The 21,822-nt window shown below is 44.2% G+C and overlaps 1 protein-coding gene across 1 annotated transcript in view; it reads right to left on the minus strand.

Annotated features, from left to right (window-relative positions):
* PELP1 (proline, glutamate and leucine rich protein 1) overlaps positions 1-21,822 on the minus strand; it is a 394,967-nt gene that overhangs the window by 272,972 nt on the left and 100,173 nt on the right. Inside the window, exon 7 of the mRNA XM_078670231.1 lies at positions 20,847-20,997. Coding sequence (XP_078526357.1) covers positions 20,847-20,997 — 151 coding nt within the window. The remainder of the gene's footprint in view (positions 1-20,846; positions 20,998-21,822) is intronic.

The following is a 21,822-nucleotide window of genomic DNA, read 5'->3' on the forward strand; positions in this document are numbered from 1 at the left end:
CCAAATCGTTACGGGAGAAATCATCAAGACGCATTTCTTCCTCTGGGGAATTAAGTAAGTTGTCTAAATAAGCAAAAGAATCTCTTTCAGTATATGCTACGTCTTCAGTATATAATTTCTGATAATATTGTTGAAATCGCGTAACAATATCAGCTGGTTGGGTATATATCTGGCCATTATCATGAATAGAAATGATATTTTTAGTCGCACTCTTCTGCCGTGTACGTAGTGCTAGCTGTCTGCCAACATTTTCTCCGCTCTCATATACATCCTTTCTATATGTTCTATAAGTTTGGGCTGCTCTCTGACTAAGACTATGATTAAGATCTGATTTCAGTACTGCCACCTGATACATCTCACGCTTCGCATCACAGCCCCGTGCAATTTGTGTAATATGTTTTTCTTCTGCTTTCACTAGGGCTTGTATCTTTAGATTATATTCGTTGACTTGCTGTTTCCTAGCCCTACTTTGAAAACTAATAGTTTCACCTCTAAGAGATGCTTTGAAACTATCCCAGACTGTATTCCTCAATGCACTAAACCGGTTGGCCTAAAAAAATTGATTCGTCCACTGTTTGATATGAGAGATGTATTCAGTATTCACCAACAATTTGTGGTCAAATGTCCAAGGCCTGCACTGACTAGAAGAGTCGGGTGTTTTTGTTGTCAAGATAAGCGGATTGTGGTCCGAAATAACCTTGGGATATTTGCTAATTGAAGATTGTGTAGCAAGTTCATGTGTAACAAAGAAATAGTCAATCCTGACATGTTTCTGATGAGGATTCGAGAAGTATGTGTACCCTGGATCATAGTTGTTTACATGGTTCCACAAATCAACTAAACCCAAACTATTAGCCAGTCTGGCAAGTGCTTTAAACACCTTGGGTTTGCGACCTATATATTTCTGTTGAAGGGGATTTATAGTTGGTTGTGTTTTGAGGGAGATGTTAAAATCCCCGCAGACAATAATTGGTCCCTGCCAAGTTGGAAGCTCTGTTTCTAAGAATTCAAAAATAGCTGGCTCATCTTGATTTGAACCATAAATGGTGCAGATTATGATTCCCAGGGCCAATTTAATCACCGTCCACCTACCATAGGGGTCGGACAATTGGCGGGTAGGTGCTCCGAGATGAGTTTTTGCCATAATCGCCACACCCCTTATATTTGAAGTTTGAGTTGAACTTGCTAATAAGTTATAACCCCTCAGTTTAAGCAAGGATCTTTTCTCCCAGGGTATGTGTGTCTCCTGGAGACACAGAATATCGACTGGATTTAGGCGAATCGATTCAGCCAAGAGGTGTCATTTGTTAGCAGTCAGTAGCCCCCCTGCGTTCAATGTTTGTATAGTTAACCTACCCATTATCATAACAGTAGGTTGGCCTGCATGTAATACCAAAAAAGGTAAAACCAAAAAATAACTGAGTATGCTTAATTTGCAACAGTAACTTGTTTTGTTTGACACCAATTTTATTGTACTTCATACATACTGTGTTTCCTTTTAACTGGTCTGTTTTTTTTTTAATTCAGCTGCTCCCCCTCCCTCCATCCCCCACCCTTCCCTACCACCCCTGAACAACCCTCCCCCCATCCACAGGCATTCAGACTCTGCCAGAGTCTGGGTGATGGAAAGCAGAGCTACACCTGAGCTACCTCCTTAAATTAATAATATACAATCACCATAGGATCACCAACCACACGACCGATAGTGGAAATACATTAAGAAGAAAAGCGAATCATTGAGTTTACCAAAACTACTTCAAAAACGGGAAAAAAACCAACAAAAAAAAACAGTTATGACCAAAGATCAGAAGACCTTGTTTTAAATATCACCTAGGTAAGCTTTGGCTTTAATCTCTGAAGTGAATACTTTAGTATGTCCTCCACGAACAACCTTCAGTTTAGCTGGATTATTCAAAAAGGCCTGGGCACCTTTAACCTGAAAAGGCTTGATCAGTAAGCGTAATCGCCATCGTCGCTCAACCGTTGCGTGACAATAGTCAGGCCTTGTAAAAAAAGAACAGTCATTAAACTTAAGCTTACGATCAGGCCTGGCTTTCTCTGCGACTATCTGCCTCAACAAAAAAATTCCAAAATAAACTAAAATGGCTCGTGGATATACCCCAGGTTTAGTAGGTAAAGTAAATGGAACCCGATGTGCTTGTTGTATTTCCGCGTCCCAGTTCCAATCGGTTAATTCGGGCATTGATTCTCTGAACATTTTCACTACAAAAGTACGGATGTTCTCGCCCTCAATCTTTTCAGGAATTCCTAAAATGCGTAAGTTACTGCGGCGTTGCCGATTCTCAAAGTCTTCGAGTGTCCATTTCATGGCCATCAATTCAGCTTCTTGCAGCTTAATTTTTTCTGTATTAACCATAACCTCATTCTCATTAAGGAGCACTCTTGACTCACCTCAGTTACCCTCTCCCCAAATGTGGTGCAACATTTTGTGAGCTTTCTAACTACCCCTTGGACTTTCCGAAGTGCAGCTCTAGATCTTTTACTATCAAGAGTCGTCTCCTCCCTATGAGCTGCAATGGCTTGCAGGATAGTCTCCACCGCTGTTGGTGGAATATCGCTGGGGTTAGGGAGCTCGGATTCTTGTGTGGGGGAGAGAGACAGCTTTGAAGGGGGATCCTCCTCGGTGCGGCTTTGCAGCGGTCTAGACCCAGAGACTGGCTTGGCACGTACTGTGTTGACCTTTAGATTTTCTTCGGGGTTACCTTCGGAGGAGCGGCAGATATACTCTGATCCAGGTTCCTCATCCTCATCAGAACCACATGGAGACTCCGAATCAGACTCAATCTCTGATTCTACAGAACCATCTGTGTCTATCTCTACCCCCGCTTCATCAGAAAAAGAATAGAATTCCGTAAGCTCTTTATCCCCTTCTACAATAGAGCGCGTTTCCTGCACAACGTTTGATAGCAATACAGGTTCTGAGATAGCAGGGGGCAGGGTAGGTTTTGAAACAGTTATTGATGGGCTAGTAGTGCAAAGTTCTAAAGTTAGCGTGGGATTGGGCGCCGTCAGAGTCGAAATTTGTTCCAGGATAGGGGTATTCAAATTCCCAACTTGACCCCCTAATTCTTCTTGCACTTCAACTCCAAGTACATTTGCGCTCTCGCCAGAAAAGGACATGCAGAGCCCCGCTGTACCATGCTCATTCAGTTCACCATTGGAAGCTACCCCTGCACTCTTACAGATCTCACTGGGCTCGCTAGACTCTACCACTGCCCCACTGCTCAAAGTACTTACAGTTTGCAGAGTCGACAGAGATGGGGCCGAAGGCACATCAGTCGGTGAAAACTGCAAGGGGTGAATATCACTCACAGGTTCATTCAGGTCTAAAGGGCTCACCCCAGGCTGATTTCTGTCTTTAGTAGCTTGTTTCCGCATTAAAAGATCCATAACTGATCCACCAGAGGAGAGCTGTAACGGATTGTTCATTTTCCTTCTCACAGGAAGTGCCTCGTGCCTGGGGGAGTATTTGGTTATCGGTAGCTTCTTTGTCTTCCCTTTGCACCTCTCTGCAGGAGTGGAGATGTTCTCAGGTCCGCCTTTGTTCTTCTGGATCCGTTCCGTTTCTTCCCGAAGCTTTCGTGCTGCTTTCGCCAGTTTTGCTCGAGCTGCAGCGGATGACACCGCTGATGTCGTTTTCGGGGGCATATCACTGGATTCTGCCGGGCAGTCAAGACAAGAGTTGACGAGACACAGTGTTCGAAAAACTCTGTGGCGAGCCTCCGAGTCCGCATGTGTCACCGGGCTTGGTTAAAAAATACAGCCATGTGTCTGCTGCTGTAGCGTTCGAGTCGAGCCCACTGAGCAGGGAGCACACAGAGCACCAGAGCGGGGCGGTGCTCAAAGTTTTCAATATCGCTCAGCTGAGCTGGACGAGGAACGACTACTGCTGCTTGCAAACTGCACACGTCTCCCATGAAGGTAAGCCGTTAATGTCACTTGGCATCGTTGAAAACATTGGAGTATTACGTTTTTTTTTGTTTTTTTTCTTTCCCCCTTCAGAAGCACCCTCGATATCCTTCGCGTTTATGCACATTAACACTCGAACATCATGTAATTCAATCCATAATGATACGAAAAAAATAGTTAATTCATTATTGCCTCTCTTGGTCGAGGGAGTGACCCTTAAGTTTCCATCCGGTCACCGGAGCTCAGGTGAGCTGCTGCTGCACGGTCCTATGTCAGACCGCCATCTTGCCTCGGCTAGACAACCTCACTGCTTGATTGAATCCAGTGGCAAAGTGAGCACGGGACTCACGTCTGAGCATACCCAGCCAAATTATGGCGAACAAAGCAAAACCAAAGGAAATGGTACGGGCGCTGACATCTGCATGGGGAGACTTGACAAATGAACCACAGACTCATCAGCTGTTGCAGTATCTGCATGTGATGGGGAGGGGTCACACGTGATCCACTGGCTAGTACAGGCCTTACTTTCTCATGTATTGAAATCAACACAGAGACACTGTGCACGTTGGACTGAGGACAGAAGCTGACCATGGACGGAGAAGGAATGGGAAGGTTTTAGCCGGTGCCACACATATACCACGCAATTCACGTTTTAAACTTATACAAACATATATATTACATAGAGCGTACCTCTAACCTGATAAGATCAACCAATACTTTAACATTAACACCTTCGATTGTCAGCGATGCCATCTACTAGACGCTGACCTTCTACACATGCTGTGGTTTTGCCTCACTTCTATCCTACTGGCGCACGGTAACAGACACTTACGAACAGCACTAACACCGAGGTACCCAACACATGGGAGGTCTGTATTCTGGGGTTTTACAAACTAACAAAAACTAATAAAGTAAGCTCTAGATTCCGTGACCTAGGTCTCATAACAGCAAAACGATTGATAACCAAGAGGTGGAAGCACAAGGACCCACCGGAGGTGCCGCACTGGGTAAAATCCCTAGAGATCTGGCCGCAAGCGGAGAGCACTATTTTACATAGGGAAGAAACAGCAGGGTTACGCAAGTATCCCATCGCACAGGCCTGGGATGATCTCCTCAAAGCCCTTACACACTCTAATGCCACACCACATACATACCCTACGCAACGAACAGGAGATAGTGACTAACATGTCGTCTGGGTGCAATAGACACTCTGAAACTACAAAACGCCACAGGCATCGCTGTCGGGATGGGCAATAACCACACATTCCTTCATGGCACTTCATAAATACGACTTTCGATACAAGATGCCCTGATGGCCATGCGGCTATATAGCAGCTTGCATCCAATACAAACCCACAAGTCTAGACATGGCTGAACTCGAAAGGCACCTAATATACTAGATACATATTCCTCTCAACATTGGATATCTCCCTTTTCTTTTTGATTTGATTTTTTTTTTGTTAATTGTGGTTAAAATGTTTAAAATATGGATATCTTGCAGTCAGTTATGATACTCGATTCTCCTGCCCAAGCAATATTGTGTTTTGTGATCTTATAGCTGAACCACATATGGGCTGCACACTTCTGTTCCTATTGATATACTTGCATATTGGTAACCGCAGTTGGGAAGAGGCACGCATGACAGACATGTCCAGCTCTCCAGTCAGAGGTGATGGTATGCGTGGGCTATTGATACCCATGCTGATCTGCAAATGCACATCTACTACTAAGATGCCGATGTACACCAAGCTATAACTGTAAGATGTAGACGTTCTGAACTGTCTAAACAGTGACATTGCACTACTGATCTTGTTATAAGTGCAACTTGTACCAATGTTTGGATTATGTGGAATAAGGAAAGATAAAAATGCAATAAAGATATTTTAAAAAAAATTACTCGAGAAGCTCAGATCGAACAGCAATTTGGCGATCCAGCTTTGATTAGACAGCCATTCAGTTACAGAAAGATTGGAATGCTGTGTCAATGTAAAGCCAGCGGATAGTACCCCAAACTGGTAGCTCATCGTACCCATCACAAATCGCAGGTACCTCCGGTGTGAATGCAGGATAGGGATTTGGATGTATGCATCCTGCAGGTCGAGTGACACCATGCAGGCTCCAAATTCTAAAGCCGCCAACACTTGAGCTAGTGTCAGCATCCTGAACTTTTCCTTTTTTAGAAAGAAGTTCAATTCCCTGAGCTCAGAATTGGACACAGACCACCGCCCTTCATAGGCACCAGAAATAAAATGCATAACTTCCCTGCCCCTTTTCCTTCTCTGGCACCAACTCCACCGCTCCTTTCCATAGGAATACTGCCACCTCTTGTGGTAGTATGGCCAGCTGGTCTGGAGATGGGAAAAGACTTGAGGAGGAATGGGTATGGAGTCTGCAGGAAGGAAAGGGTGTAACCTATTTTAGTAATCTGGACAACCCAACTGGCCTGAGGCAATTTCCTTCCAGAATGTGAGATAGAGGACACCTGCAGCACCCCTCCTCCCGCCCCCGCCACCCTCCCACCCCCGCATGTTGCTGTAGGGCTTGGGTTGAATAGGCCTGACTATGACAAAAAGAGAAGCATCTTTAAAAGCCATGAAAACGCTCAAACTGGCAATTTTCCCATGTGTTACCATGCAATTGCAAGCCAAGAGAGCTGGTTGTGGCTTTGTTGCTTTATAATCGCTCTAATGCTAAATCCACCTGTGCCCAAAAAAGGCATGAACTGTCGAATGGCAGGTACATGAGGTTCACCTGAACGTCTGAAGAAACGTTATATGTAGGCAGCCAAGTATGCGGTCAAATGGAGACAGAGGTGCCAATCACCTGGGCCACAAAATCTGCCATAGACAGGCCAGATTTTATTATCTGTCTAGAGGCATTTGGTCCGTCTTGGATCACTTCCTGGAAGTACACACTCATGTCTTCCAGTTCATATGTGCTATTTTCCATAGGGTGTGATTGTAGAGGGTCAGGAGACAATTGGCAAACAGTGACTTTAGCACCATACTTCCTGCAGAGTAGGGAGCCAAGTAGGAAACTCCATTTATTTATTTATTTATTTTGAAAGTTTTATATAGCGCGTACAAGATCTTTGCAGATAACAGAGCGCTTTACACAGGCTGGTGGAAGGGTAGGGGAACAAGGGGGCATAGTAGGTAGGTAGATCATCAAGTTCATGTACATAGCAAAAATATTACGTATAGTACAGTTATGAGGTAGCAAGGCTAATATACTAATATATATAGACTAATATACGTCAAAACACATGTGCAAAGGAATATATAGGCTATATCATAATAAAATACTGGAATACTGTTCGCAATGTAAGTCAAACGCATTGTTCAAGTGTATTTAGCCATAAGGATACTTTTGACTTTTCTTAAAAGGAAGGGAGGAGGAGATGAGCCTCGTTTCAGGAGGAAGTGCGTTCCAGATCCTGGGCGTTCCAGAGAAGGAGCGTTTGTAAGTTTTTTCCTTCCGGAATCATCGCGGTTTCAGCAGAAGATTGTTTGTGCTCCTGGTAGTTCTGGACCTGCCGGAAATTGTCAACTTATGAGTGAGGTAGCTGGGTGATTTCAGGTGAATAGCCTTGTGTGTCATGCAGGCAATTTTCAGCTGTATTCTGGCTTCAAGAGGCCGCCAGTTCAAGGATTTGAAGTCAGGGGAGATATGAGAGTGTTTTTTTGATCCAGTGATGAGTCTCGCTGCCGCATTTAGTGACGCTCTGAGGGGTGCAGTTGTCGTTAGGGGGAGGCCGCAGAGGGCCACGCTGCCGTAGTCTATGCGAGGGATGACAGAGCTTGTACTGCTGTTTGGAAGTCTTTTGCTGGAAGGAAGGGTTTCAGTTTCCTCAAGGTATTTATTTGGAAGTTCGCCCCCTTAGTAGCCTTGCTGATATGCTGCTGCATGTTGAGGTTGGTGTCAAGTGTTATGCCTAAGGATTTTGCGGAGTCCACGATGGTCGGTTGGACATTGAGTGCTGTTAGGTGCTTAAGCCATGTTTGTGCGGAGGATATTTTCGAGGGAGGTGAGATTAGGAGGAACTCAGTCTTCATAGCATGGAGTTTGAGGTGGTTATCGGCCAGCCAGGATTGGGTGCTTCTGATCGTTGAATTCAGACTCAGGATGTCTTTGAGGAATGTAACTTGAGATATATTTGAGTGTCATCAGCGTACATGTGAAAGTGTACATTGGATGCTTGTAGCAGGGTGGTGAGAGGCTCCATAACTAGGTTGAACAAAGTAGGGGATAGGCAGGATCCTTGAGGGACGCGTAACGATACCGGTACTGGGGAAGACATCAGGTTTTTGCTCTTGAATCCATGACCAATTCAGGTGAGGTGCCCAGTACACTGGCCGAAGAGGCTTTAAAGCTCATGTTCATGGTCTGTTCCATCATCATCTCAGCCACATGGATATAGACCTGGGGGTTTGAATCTGCTCCAAATGAGATGTGTATTCTTCTCCTGTAGTCACCCTCTTTATAAAGCCTGGCTGCCTTCCATCTTGATGTGTTCTGTGGAGCAACTTCAAGGTCCGGCGCTGGTTGTGGAGGCAGGGGTATCATAAGAGTTACCATCCAAGGTACAGGCAGTTGAGGCATGGTATACCTTACAGCTGGTTCGAAGGCAAGAATGGACAGTATTAGTCCAGGAGGTATAGAGCAGAGTGGTGTCGGAGGCAGAGGTATAAACATAGGAAGATTGTAGGGTTCCATTAGGCCCAGGCAGTACGACTGGTGGACATGCTGGCAAAAATGTTGTACATGATCTTGAGGAAAGCTGCCAGGCAGTGCCTGGAGTCAGCAATTCCGGAAGAGTCAATGTCTAAACAGGGCTCTTCGGGAAGGAAGGTATCAGTGCCAGAGGGCCAGGAAAGGACAGTACAAATGATGTACAGATTAGGAGCTGAAGCACGGACAAATGGCACTGACAAATGGCAGCACATATTACTACCTCCTGCAGTCAATTTTCTCCATATACCATCTTCGGTGCGTGAGTTAAGCAGGGACCAGTCACTCCGATACAGCACAACCTGGCCTGACAACTGCAAATTTTACAATTTAATTCAGAACTCGTCTGTCACTCCAATGCTTAAGTAGGTGACTCTAAATTACACATACAAACACAATTCATCCAGAGAGACACGTGCATGATGGTCTGTTATTTAATAGTTCCTTTTATTAATCATTAATTTATGGCAAAACTTGCTTGTAGCAATAAAATAGACGATTGTGCACTTTTGTTCTTTTCAACCGCCAGGATGAATTATGCTTTATACAGGTTACTTGCATTCCCCTACTTATATACTGGGGAGTGCTGATCCACTGCTGAGAGCCTGTAGACAGATGCAAACATGAAAAATAAAATTATAATAAAACAATATCATTTTATTTTTCATGGCTGAGAGCAGAGTCTTGGGGAAGGACATCCTGACGACAGCAGCATAGAGGAGTGGTGGGCACTGCAAGTGAGTATCTCAGTTTGGCCATCTTAGGACAGCCAAATCGGCATGCGCACAAAGATTTTTCCAACCCGACCTGCACAGCGGGTGGAGAACAGCAGGCACAGGCTCTCAGTCACTGTGTCAGTGTAAAACCAGTCTGCTCAGACAAATCTTGGCGATTCTCTCATGCTGGGTAATACCAGCATGAGAGCAGAGTCTGGATTAGTGTTGGGGAGCTTGGGAGCCTGTTCTTCACCAGAGGAGCAAGCAGAAGAGCACCGAGGCAGCAGGTACATGTCGTTTTATTTCTTATTATTCTCCCCCACGCTGCCACACCGCTTTTCATTTACAGCCACAACTGCATTGGAGTGGATAAGAACAGCGCTGAGTTGATTTATAAAAAATTTCCAGGAAAGGACATGATGGAGCCAGTGGATCCCAACTTCTGTTCAGAGGATGAAAATCCTGTAGGAGTCGGAGGGAATCCGGAAGACTTTAATTTCTTATGCTTCCTTTGCTTTGCACCCTAGAAGTGGGATGATGGTGATCAGTAACATGGTCTGGAGCACAGACAACTTCATCGGTCATCCCTGCTGCAACCCATGAACAGTTTAGTCTCCCTTTGGCTTTGGGGTGCATGCTCAGACATGAACAGGAATCTGGTCGGACCCAAGGCACCAGAGACGAATGGAGAGAGGTCAGTCATATACATGTCCCTCACACACCCTGTAGAGCTTAAAAGCCAATAACTAGGGTGGAGACATCATACTGCAAAAGGTACATTTATTCTGTGCGAAAAACTCAATCCATAGAGCGTACTCCGGATCAGTGTCAACTGGGAATTGATGTTACGCCAATGTGAGCACTACAAGGCTTCTGTCACCTTAAGCTAATTCAGGCATAGATTAGAAGTCAGCACCCCCTAGCAGTTACATGAGAGCTTCAAAGATCCAGTCCGACCTCTGGGGATTATTTTATAGATAAGAAATCTGCAGGTACAAGTTTACATCAGAAAGACAACAACTGGAAAAGAAACCTTAAGCTATGAAATATGCAAGTTTGTACATGGAAACCTGGAAGGATCTACTTAATTAACTAAAGTATAGACTCATCACAAAACTCTGGGAGGTTTTTGAAGTGTGTTCCAAATAGAGATCTGGGGAAGCTCGGTGGTTTCTTCTCATTCTGACATCATCAATAGGCCTTCTAAAAAAGTTAGGAAAGGTTGTCAAATAGTTAGAAAGCTGATATTTTGTCATGCTCATACATTGTTAAGACCAACACTGTAGAAGATTAAATCCCACCTATTAAAGAGGTGTTGATGGCTAAGGATTATTCATTCAAGTTATTCATTTGGAGCCAAGAGGCATCAGGGCACTCCATAGTAAATTGGTAAAACATCAGTCACATGAGGGAAAAAAACACAACCAACACAGGGAGAGAGGAAAAGTCATAAAACAGGTGACTCAAGAAGGTTTGAGTTACTTACCTTGTAAGCATCTGTTCTGGCATGTAGTGATGTAGATTCACATGCTTTGCATACTCCTGCCATCTAGTGTTGGGTAGTCTTTCGAGTCAAGAGGTAAGGGGACTCCTCCTTTTGGTGAGAACGGGCATGGGCATCGACTCCACTGTTAGATTGTTTTCCCTCAGGCGGGGGATAATGGCATGTAAGTGTCAGTAAAGAAAAGTCCATGAGTATGTAAAGGTAAAGGAACAGCAACAGCCGTAGTTGTCCGTGGAGGAGGGCGGGCACATGTGAATCTACAGCACTACTTTCCATGACCAGATGCTTACAGGGTTACTAACAATCTGTTTGAGGCATGTATGGCTGTAGATACACACGCTTTGCTTAGACTGTAAAGCAGTGCCCTCCAAAAGCGGTGGCTAACATGTGGGTGTTGCAGCCGTTTGGAAAAGTATACGTAGCACTGCCTGACCTACATTAGCTTGTTAGCATTACTAAGCGGATGTTCTAGCATGCCCAGTGGAAGTGTGTGGTGTAGACCATGTAGCTGCTTCATATACATCAGCTAGTGGGTTATTGCCCAGGAAAGTCATGGAATCCCCTATTTTGTGGGTAGAGTGCGCTGTAGGGGGGCGTTTTAAGTTCATTTGGCTTTGGCCTAACATGTTTGAATGCATTTAATTATCCACCTGGCAATGCCCGATTTGGATATGAGCTTTCCTTTGTGGGGAGGCAAAAAAGCAACAAAGAGTGGTTTGCTTTTACGAAAGTTTTTAGTTCGGTTGACGTAATACATCACAGTTTTTTAACATCTAATGTATGAAGAACTCTTTCCGCAACTCAGTCTGGTTGAGGAAAAAATATAGGTAACAACTGACTCGTTAAGGTGGAAAGAGGAGACCACATTTGGAATGAATTTTGGGTTGGTGTGAAGAACCACACTATCCCTATATAATTGGAAGAAAGGTTCTTCTAGGGTTAGTGTATGGAGCTCACTGACAAGTCTAAGTGATGGCAATTGGCAAAGTGACTATTCAAGATAGAAATTGGAGGGAACAATTACGTAATGGTTTAAATAGGTGACCAGAAGTCTTGTGAGAACAATGTTAAGATTCCACTTAGATGCAGGTGGAACTCTAGATGGAATCACTCTAAGGCCTTCCATAAAATCTTCGATGACTGGTACCTTACACAAAGATAAGTATTGCCTATTTTTGAGACAGGCGGACACTACAGCCAGGTGTAATTGTATGGAAGTGAACGCAAGGCCAGAGAGCTGTAGATGTAGAAGGAAACAAAATGTTTTGCATTGAAGCACTAAATATATTGCTACTTTTATTATGACGGTAACAGACTAATATTTCCCATTTAGCTGCATAGCATGCTATAGTAGTAGGCCTACAAGTTTTTTTGAGAATGGTCATGCATTCAGGTAGGAGATTGAGATAATCGAACCCTATGATCTCAGGAGCTAAACGGCTAGGTTGAGTTCCCTGGGATTTGGGCGTCTGATTTCTCCATGGTTGTTAGTGCGAGGTTGAGGGGGAGCTTCTCATGGAGAACTACGAGTGGTTCAAGTAGTGATGTGAACCAAGGCTGTAGGGCCCATGTGGGAGCTACTAGTAGGCATGTGAGGGATTTTTGCCTGAGCTTCCGAACCAGAAACGGAAGAAGAGGGAGAGGCGGAAAAGCGTAAGCAAATATCCCTGACCAATTCTTACATAGAGCATTTGCCTTGGATGGTGGGAGAGGGAATATGAGGCAAACTCTGGGCATTTTGTGTTGTCTGTGGCTGCAAACAGAACTATGTGTGGAAACCCCTACTTGTGGAAGTAAGGGAGGAGGACTTTGGGGTGGAGTTCCACCGCATCCGGCTGAGGAGGAGGCAAAAATTGTTGTCGGTTAGGAGGTGTTCTGCTAACAGATAAATGTTGTGATGTAGAGCCCATTGCCAGAGTCTGAGATAGGCGTGATACGTATAGAGAATGTGTCCTCCCCTGCTTTTGTACAAAGTTGTCATTCTCTGTCCAGACTAAGACATCTTTGCTGGTCAGGTGAGTTAGGAACGATTTCAATGCTAGGTGAACAGCTTGAAACCCTAGGTAGTTGATATGGAGACCCTAGAGTTTAGTGTCCCAGAGAACCTGGACTGTGAGATCATGTAAGTGAGCACCCCAGCCTATCACGGAGGTGTACATGGTCAGGATGATCTGGGGAACATTGTTGAGGAAAGGCTGTCCTTTTCACGGGTTGCTTGTGTTCCACCACTGCAGACAGTGATGAGTGTGGCTGCCTATCAACACTAGATCCACTAATTAACCCTGTGACTGAGACCACTCTTGTGCTAGACATTCCTGAAGTGGATGCATGTGTAGCAGTGCATGTGGCATTATGGCAATGCATGATGGCATTATACCCACTAGGTGCATGATAGTTCTGACTGTCAGCTGTTGACTGGGTAGAAAACGTGGTAATAAGGTTCGGAAATTTGGAATTCTTGCTGTATTGGGATAGGCTAATCCCAGTTGTGCATTTAGGATAGCCCCTAGATACGGTTGAACCTGTAAAGGCTGGAGATTAGATTTTTGGAAACAGATTGTGAAGTCTATCTGATGGAGCAGGTTTATGGTATTTTGAGTGTGTAGTTGACTCAGAAGAAGAGTGCTGGCTTTGATAAGCTAGTCGTCGAGATATGGTAAGACATGGATGTTTTGTCAGCGTAAATGTGCTGCTACCACTACTAGGCATTTGGTCAATGCTCGAAGTACAGTAGTCACTCCGAATGGGAGGACTTTGAATTGGTAATTTTGACCTACTATCACAAACGGTAGGTATGTGCGATGAGCCTGATGTATTGGAATGTGACAGTAGGCGTCTTAAGTGTAGGGCTGACAGACATTCGTCATGCTTTAGAAGTGGGATTATGTCTTGGAGACTGACCGTATGAAAATGCTCTGACAGGATGCAATGATTTAAGGGGCACAGATCTAAATTGGCTGCAAAGACCTGTCTTTTTCGGGGATAAAGAAGTACAGGGAGTATTTTCCTGACCCCTGGTGCTGTAGAGGGACAGGTTCTACAGCTCAATTGAGAAAAAAAAGAGTTTGAACTTCCTGTTCGAGTAACATTTCGTGTTCCAGGAAGGGCCTGAGAGTGCAAGGTGGAATGTTTGGAGGTATGGCGATTGCCAAGTGGGGAAAAAATGTTGTAATCACGCCCCAGACAGGTGTGGAACGATCAGGGGAAGGAGAAAGGAGCAAGGAGCCATGGCTTCGTGGCGGGTGCAGCACCACGTGGGGTAGCACAATTGCCTCTACTTTTTAAGTTGTTGTCCCTGTATGTGCCCCTGTATTATCCTCAGGGAGAGGAGAAGCGACTTCGGCCTCGGTGGCACGAGGAAGAGGCATCGGAAGAGGTTTTTGAGCCTGCCCTATAAGACGAGCGGCAAAAGGAGCCACGAGGACTTAGTGTTTGCAATGCACCCATGGACTTTGCAAATTCCATGTCCTTTCTCATATTCTCAAGAGTCTGGTCAACATGTGGGCTAAAAAGGGGTTCCTTCTCAAGGGGGACATTTAAACAGGCTCTGTTGGACCTCTGGCTTAAATCCAGATATGCGCGGCCAAGCATAGCGGCGCAACCAAACACTAGAGTTGATGCCCTTGGCACCAGTGTCTGGAGTCTAGGGCACACCTGATAAGACCTGTTAGAAAGAAGCTTGCCCTCAGCTACAAACTCCTGCCCCTCTTTTTACGCTCATCTGGGAGATGTTGGACAAGTTACTTCATTTCGCCCCACTGGCCATGATCGTGTCTGCCCAATATCCCCATGGTATTAGCAATACACCAGTGATTAGCAGACTGAACTGCTGCTCTCTTGCTAGAGGCATCAATAATCCTACTCTCTTTATCAGGAGGTGGAGCGTCACTCGCAGCCTGTAAATTAGCCCTCTTACGGGGGTTTGAAACAACCAGGGAGTCAGGTGGAATTTGCCCTGATATAAATAGGTTCAGGCTTTATATTTTCTTTTACTGACACTGGGAGTGATTATCTGGGCACGTGCAGGATCTTTAAAAATATCGGCTGTATTTCAAAGAACACCTTTGAGCATTGGGAGATACTGTGTTGCCCTATGTGTTGTGGAAAGAGTTTTGAAGAGGAAATACTCCTCTATAGGCTCCTTATGGAGTGCTACCTGATAAGTTGCAGCCCTGCCAATAAGCTCCTGATAAGAGATGGTGTTATCAGGAGGAGATAGCCTAGCATGGTACAAGTCGGGATCAGTGTCCCCTAGAGGGTCAATGTCGTAGGCCGACAAAGGATCAGGGGGCTGTGGTGCATCGAAGGTATCATCCCCTGTCCCATGCCGACCCTTGAATAAATGTGGGGACTCCTGAGAGGTGATGTTTAATGAATCAACATGAGTGAGGGAGAGAAGACAGCCTGCATGACACACAGCACTGCACCAAAACACTCCTGTCTATCTGGCAAAGCAACTCGAATCGTGGGGTGGTAGTGGCGCCCTAAGAAGCGCCAACTCACTAATGTTGAAACCTCAGAAGTTCAACAAAAAGAAAACTTACAACTGCTCATGGTCAAATCTAGCCCAGAGAATTTGGAATGCACTGCCTCCTGCAATCAGGTCAAAACCCTCATCTTTCTCCTTTAAAAAAGAAGTAAAAGTGCATCTGCTGAAAAAATTATTTCAAGAGTTGCCCTGAAGTCACTCAGCTTTACTATTTTCTGGAGCACTGCTGGTGCGTAATAATGCTGACGGAATGTTATATAGTATATGTTTTGATGACTGCTTTTTCCTTTTGCATTTCTCACTGCCTTACCTGTTTGTACAGTCCCCTTGGACACCCTGCGGGTCATGTTTGAGCTATATAAAACATCAAAAACTTTAAAATATTTGTTTCTACAGCCTGAATTCTGTTTTGGGTCGCCAGCATAAACTTCACCAATCATGCGAGAAACTGTCCATCACTGTAGTTAAAACAGCTTCTTTATATCTGCTAAATGCCAATAGTAAAAATGCTGCAATCAAATAGGTTTCGGCCATTTTTTAGGGCTGGGCAAATGCAAAGTAGGTGATACATCCTACTAGATGTAATAATCAGCGATTTGCAAGAAGTATGATCTGCCACTGGTTTCCAGGTGGGCTCTGCCTCACTAAAGCCAAACCTAAATCTATTTTAATGGAATGGCTCATTGAAACTGCTGTACAGGATTGTGGCCCTGGTTTTGTATATGAATTTCCTACCCAGCTGAACATTTTGCAACTATTAACTATTGAAACATCTTTGTTTAATGACAACTGTTTCCTCCTCCTCTGTAAAATCCTCTTTCAATCATTATGCAACAAGCCAAAATTTCGAGGTGGCCTCATTTCCTCAGTTTGGGGTACCTTCGTTTGGAGCTCAGCTGCAGCTCATTTGTTTCTTGTTTGGAGGACTCATCTATCCACATAAAACTGTTTTTAAACAAGACTTCCCTAACTAATTTGTTCCTACACAAGTATCTCAATAATGCTGCTTCACTGGACTGAACCTAATTTAACAGAAAAAAATTCTTGCCTGATTTGCACTTGAGGAGCCAAGGTAGGAAGACGGAATAAATGCCTCCATACTTTGCAATGAGCAGTGTTCAGCAAAAGGGAAATCTACACTGGAAAGCTTCATTCCCATTACTTGGTTCAGGTAAATATTTTGCCCTTACAACTTCCAGTAATGGATTCAGGTAATAACCAATTAATTATGTCGATAGCTGGGACCAGGCCCGGGCTGGCCATAGCGGGCACCGGGCAATCCCCCGGTGTGCCGCACGGGTGGGGGGGGATCTCTGCTTTAGGCCTCTATTTGCTTTTATTTGATCTGAAAGTGTGTGTGAAAGTTATGTTATGTCAAAAGGATTTGTAAAGTGCATAGCTGTCCCAAAAGCTAGGCTTCCCAGTGCTAGACCTTGCAGATGGATAAACTGTAACCAGCAGCCTAACAGGCGGGTATTAGTATTGCAAGGTTACTACTGCCTAATTATATTGTGAATGAGTATTACTCATTTAAAATAAATTTAAAAAAATCTAAAATATGGTCGCAATGGACTGCACTCTGCTGGACATTAATTAGTACGGATGTGTGATTCAATAAACAATTACATTTATATGCGGCTTGGGAGGAAATGGAGTATATTTTATGGTGTGGTTGTGTGGCATCACTTCAGGATCAGTCGTTTCATTTGTTAAACCTTAGCTCGACTCAGGGTAGCTGTGGCTCTGCGCACTCAGGCTTACACATGGGAACATGTGTAAAGCATTTAACCGGACCAACAAAAAAAAAAATACACAAGAATTAAACTAGACATTCATACAATACAACAAATCTATAAAAATAGATTAGATTCTTGCGTAATGAAAATGAAAAGATCCACTGGATGGTACCAGTATAGTTAATCAAGACTTTTTACTTAACTGCAAACCAGAATTAGCACAAATTTAACAAATTTGACACTGAGAAACTTTTTAAAGAAAAAACTTGGGTTAATTGTGATGTGGTTACTAAGAGTTGCTTTAGGCGACAAGATCTGACAGGGAGCCAGTCGGGGGGCCAGCAAGGTCCACAAAAACTGTTACCTCGACAGGAAAAGCAGTTTCAGTGTCAGTGGCTCCTTGCTAGTGACTTCTATGGAGTGATCCTGATGTGAGGGATACAGGATGCTGAAGATGCTGTGCGATTGACAGGGGTCTTCCTGCAGATACTCCTCGGTCCCCAGGCTTGGTAAGGTGAATCTGGCCACAGGCCACAGTGGTCGACGTTCCTCAAAGTCTTCTAAAGTTTGACAGAAGTCTAGTCCCCTCTGGACTACCAGTCGCCCGGTACAGCGGTTTCAGCAGTTACCTTCTTTTGGCGGTAACTTGCCATGCTGCACTCGGATGGCTCTCCCACATCCAGAATACTCGGGAGCAACTTTTGACCGTTGGGTCCTGGTCTCTTGGGCTGCATGGGTATGAGAAGCGGCGATCCGGGAATCAAGACTCCCAACTTGCCTCAGCAGGCTTCTTCAATTTTTTTTATTTTGTGGCCCTGTGATGCGAACAGGTCAGCCAACTGGCCCTTGGAATCTTTCACTTCAGCTGGCTCAGGAGTGGACTTCTCCAAAAGCAGGATACAGCAGACACAGTCCTTTCCATTGCCAATCATCAGGTGCAGCTGGTGCAATCCACTTCGGTGCAGCCGCTCTTTGCTGGGTCCTTGGTGCAGCAGAGCACTCCTTCGATTTTCTTCTCCAGTCCAATGATATCAGAGTTCTGGGTGGCAGGAGTGCCCTTTTTATTCCCAGTAAAAGAGCAGGTTGCAGTCCTAACAACTGGGCTAATTGGTTCCCTCCTGGTGACTACTTTTTGTCAAGTGTGGCATCTAGCTATCCCAACAGGCTCCATTCTGTCCACTTCCAACATGGCACAAGCCCTCTCTCAACAAGCAGAGCTCATTAGCCCAATCAGGAGGTGTGCCTACCAATGAGGCTACACGTCCCTTAAAAACAGTTTGACAGCTGGCTTCCCCTCTCTGTCCCCAGTGTCAGCCTGTCTGCCTGAACAGAGCAGTCCCTCTCCCAAGAGTTGACCAATTGCTCTTCGAAGGCAGCCTTTCCTTTGAAGAACACCTTTTGGACAAACATCCTTGTGGCTTCCTGCCAGTGAGATGTAACACCTCTCCCTCACACATGCTTCTATTTTGTCCTTTTCAGGGAGTCGTTTACAAGTCTCCTTAGGAGGACAGAAAGTTGTCTCAGAGGGAGAGACCCCGCATGCAAATGTAAGCAGACACAGGAGACTTTCGGCAACAAAGTATCAACTTTCAAAAAATTGCACATGATACCAAGTTACTTACATTTTGACTTGAGCATCTTGTCGGGCTTAATGTAACTAGCTGTTTGATACCTTACAGTACCAACTTTAGTAGTTCCAGTTAGAAGTTAGCAGGGCTGAGGTGTCAGCCTGTAACTCAGCACTCGCCTACAGGGCTACAAGCCTTTTCCACAATTAAAATAACAATTGCTGTTTTTTACTGCTGGAACATGTAAATGTACATATTCCACTTATTAATATACAGCCTTAAGACTCAATAGGCCTATCTTAGGGGAAACATATATATGGTACGAAGGGAGGATTGGGCTTTGCCAGTGTTTGAAATGGCAAAATCTGCCCTTACAGTCTGCAGTGGCAGACTGGGAGCCATATTTAACATTTGTCGCACACAGGGTTGTCCCATCCATTGCTCCAGTCCCTGGGGTGACCATCTAACTTAAAGGCCCTGAGAACCATATACTAGGGACTTTTATGCAAGTTAGCTTATGGAAAGTTGGTATAAGCCACTCAAACTTACATATATTAAGGTCAGGGCACTGACACTGAGGTCTGGTTAGCAGACCTCAGTGCACTCTGAGTCAAAAAAACGGGAGTATCAGTCCGAAAACTTTGGCGGTGACCATACAAAGAGTTGTTTCCTTACACAGTTTCAAAAAAACGTAATGGGATTTGTGAATAGGTGTAACCCACCCATTAGGGTCCAGTCTAATTTATGCAGATGTAAACATTTAAAGAAATCATTCCACTTATCAGCCAATTATGTGAAGCTGTTCAATTGACATGCTCGATGCTATTTCTGGTTATTCTATAGAAAGCAGGGTGAAATAAGCATGTCATATACCATTGGTAGGAGGCAGGCTAAGGCTGCACACTGATAAGCAATGTGCAATGTATTGTTGACAACAGTATATTTAATACTTTAAGTCTCCAGCTCGATGGTGTCACAGTCCTACTTTACAACTGTTTTGCACAAAGAGATCAAATAGCATTCTTTACTACAAAAAAAGCTGTGATGTCAGCAACACACAATATTTTGGAAGTGAGCTTATGTTGTATGTTATTCGCTACAGTAAATGTTTTTGGACATTTTCTTTATTTCCTTTCTGCATTATTTACCACCCCATTCAAATACATGAGGAGAGGGTTAAATGTTTGCTTCTGTTGGGTGGAAGCGAGGAAGAAATGGGACATGTCATTGTCTATCTGCAAGTGAGACTGAATATCTTTAATCCAGTGTGTTTTAGCCTATACACAAACTCTTCTCTACCCTATGTACTCCTTCAATACTCCCTACTCTTTACCATCTCTGGGAATGACCTCTCCCGACCACAATTTCTTCCCACTAATTCTCCTTGCTCTCACTTAGACAAATTAGTCCAGAGGCTATTTTCCACAATTATTTATCACCCCCAAGTGCTTCCATTCCAGGCTGGCCCTACTCCATCATTCGCTCCATATACCATTCTTTTAGCCCTGCCCCTATATCCCAAACCTACACTTCCCCCTTACTGGCTCCTAGTCAAAGTCCATAATAAACTACACTAGGATTGGTGTCGCTATACACTTGCCTTTCTGAAGGGCCACAAGTACACAACTAAGAGTTGGTTACATACAGACTAACTATAGTGCTTATGTGTGGTCTTTATCCTAAGTATAGGTTTCTTCCCAGTGTTGTCGTAAAGGTGACTGTGTATTTGCTCTTCTTTTGTCCACAAATCAATACAAAATATTTGAAGAAAGATAAAGTTAAGAAAAAGAGCTCAGAAAGCAGAATGTAGGCGCTACAGAATATCAACCTACTAAACCCAACTGAGCTATATGAGGGCATATTTGGGGTGCATCGTACATGGATACCACTTCCTAGGCATTTAGAATGGCAATGACAGAAAGAAATAAAAGGAACAAAAAAAAGTCAAATGAAACATTCGCAGAAGTGTTCAATGTAACCACACTTTGAACATGGTATCGCTGTGCACAAATTAATTCAAAAGTACAAAAACATATATGAACATTCAATGGAATTAGCAAGAGATTCCTGGTGGTGTCCCCTGGGACAGGGACTAGCAATGAGCACTTTATGACAAGCAGCACTCACCTGGTCTGAGATCATGGACATAAAATGTACGCTCAATAGACCTACCTGTTTCACAGCCTTCATAGAGATTACCCACAATCCCATGCAGCGTTGCCAAGAGTGTGTGCATCTGATGCTCCCAGCATTCTCTGTATTTCATACCATGTGAGAAGCCTGAACCCAGCGAGGGCAAAAGGGTGTAACATTCACAGGCCAGCTAAAGGAAGAAAAATACAGCAGAATGAGAAAGGGGAGGCTTCACAGAAGAGGAGAAGCAATAAAGGGAAAAGGGGGACGTGAGATTTAGAACAGGGGGAAAAGAACTCACAAATCATTAACATAGAACCACCATGGCCTGTACCAGTTGTACTAGGCAATCTGACCTTACCCCACCCCCCTTATTTGTATTTTTTTTCTTTTTAGTATGTCTCCTACGCCATCAAAACATATGTATACAATATCAGGAATGACAGCGCACAATACTGTAGAACATTACAAGTTCATTATAAAAAAAGAAAATTTGAAAGGAAAAATTACAGAAATTGTGATTTTCTTGTTTTGGTCTTGCCTGCGTTGCAGCGCATGCGCTGGCGAGAAATGTTATGAGAGAGGGCTTTCAGAAAAGGGCTTTAAGCCCCGTCCCTAATTTCCATTGGCTGGTGTCAGAGTTTAGGCTAAACGGTGGCTTGCCATTGGAAATTAGGGTTTTTTGTGGACGCCCTTTCGCCTCCGATCCGACTGGGTCGCATGCTTTGCTGCTGTCGCAAAGCACTTTATCTTTATTGGGCCATTTGTTTCTAATTCACGCCAATTAGAAACACATTGCCCCCTAAAGCTAAGAGATCGATGCTTGTTTAATTCTACGTTTCGCATTGTATTACTTACCCAGTCCGTTGATGCCATAGACGAAGAAAGTTGTACAAAGCCATTGTGGTTTTTTAAACCTCTTTTTCACCAGTGTGTTTATTCTATTTCATTTTATTTTTAAGAAAAGTACCATAACATCCAAAATACACGGTACTTGTAACCCATTTCCCGACCG

This window comes from Lissotriton helveticus, chromosome 12 (genome assembly GCF_964261635.1).
Source record: "Lissotriton helveticus chromosome 12, aLisHel1.1, whole genome shotgun sequence".
In the NCBI taxonomy this organism is placed as follows: Eukaryota; Metazoa; Chordata; class Amphibia; order Caudata; family Salamandridae; genus Lissotriton; species Lissotriton helveticus.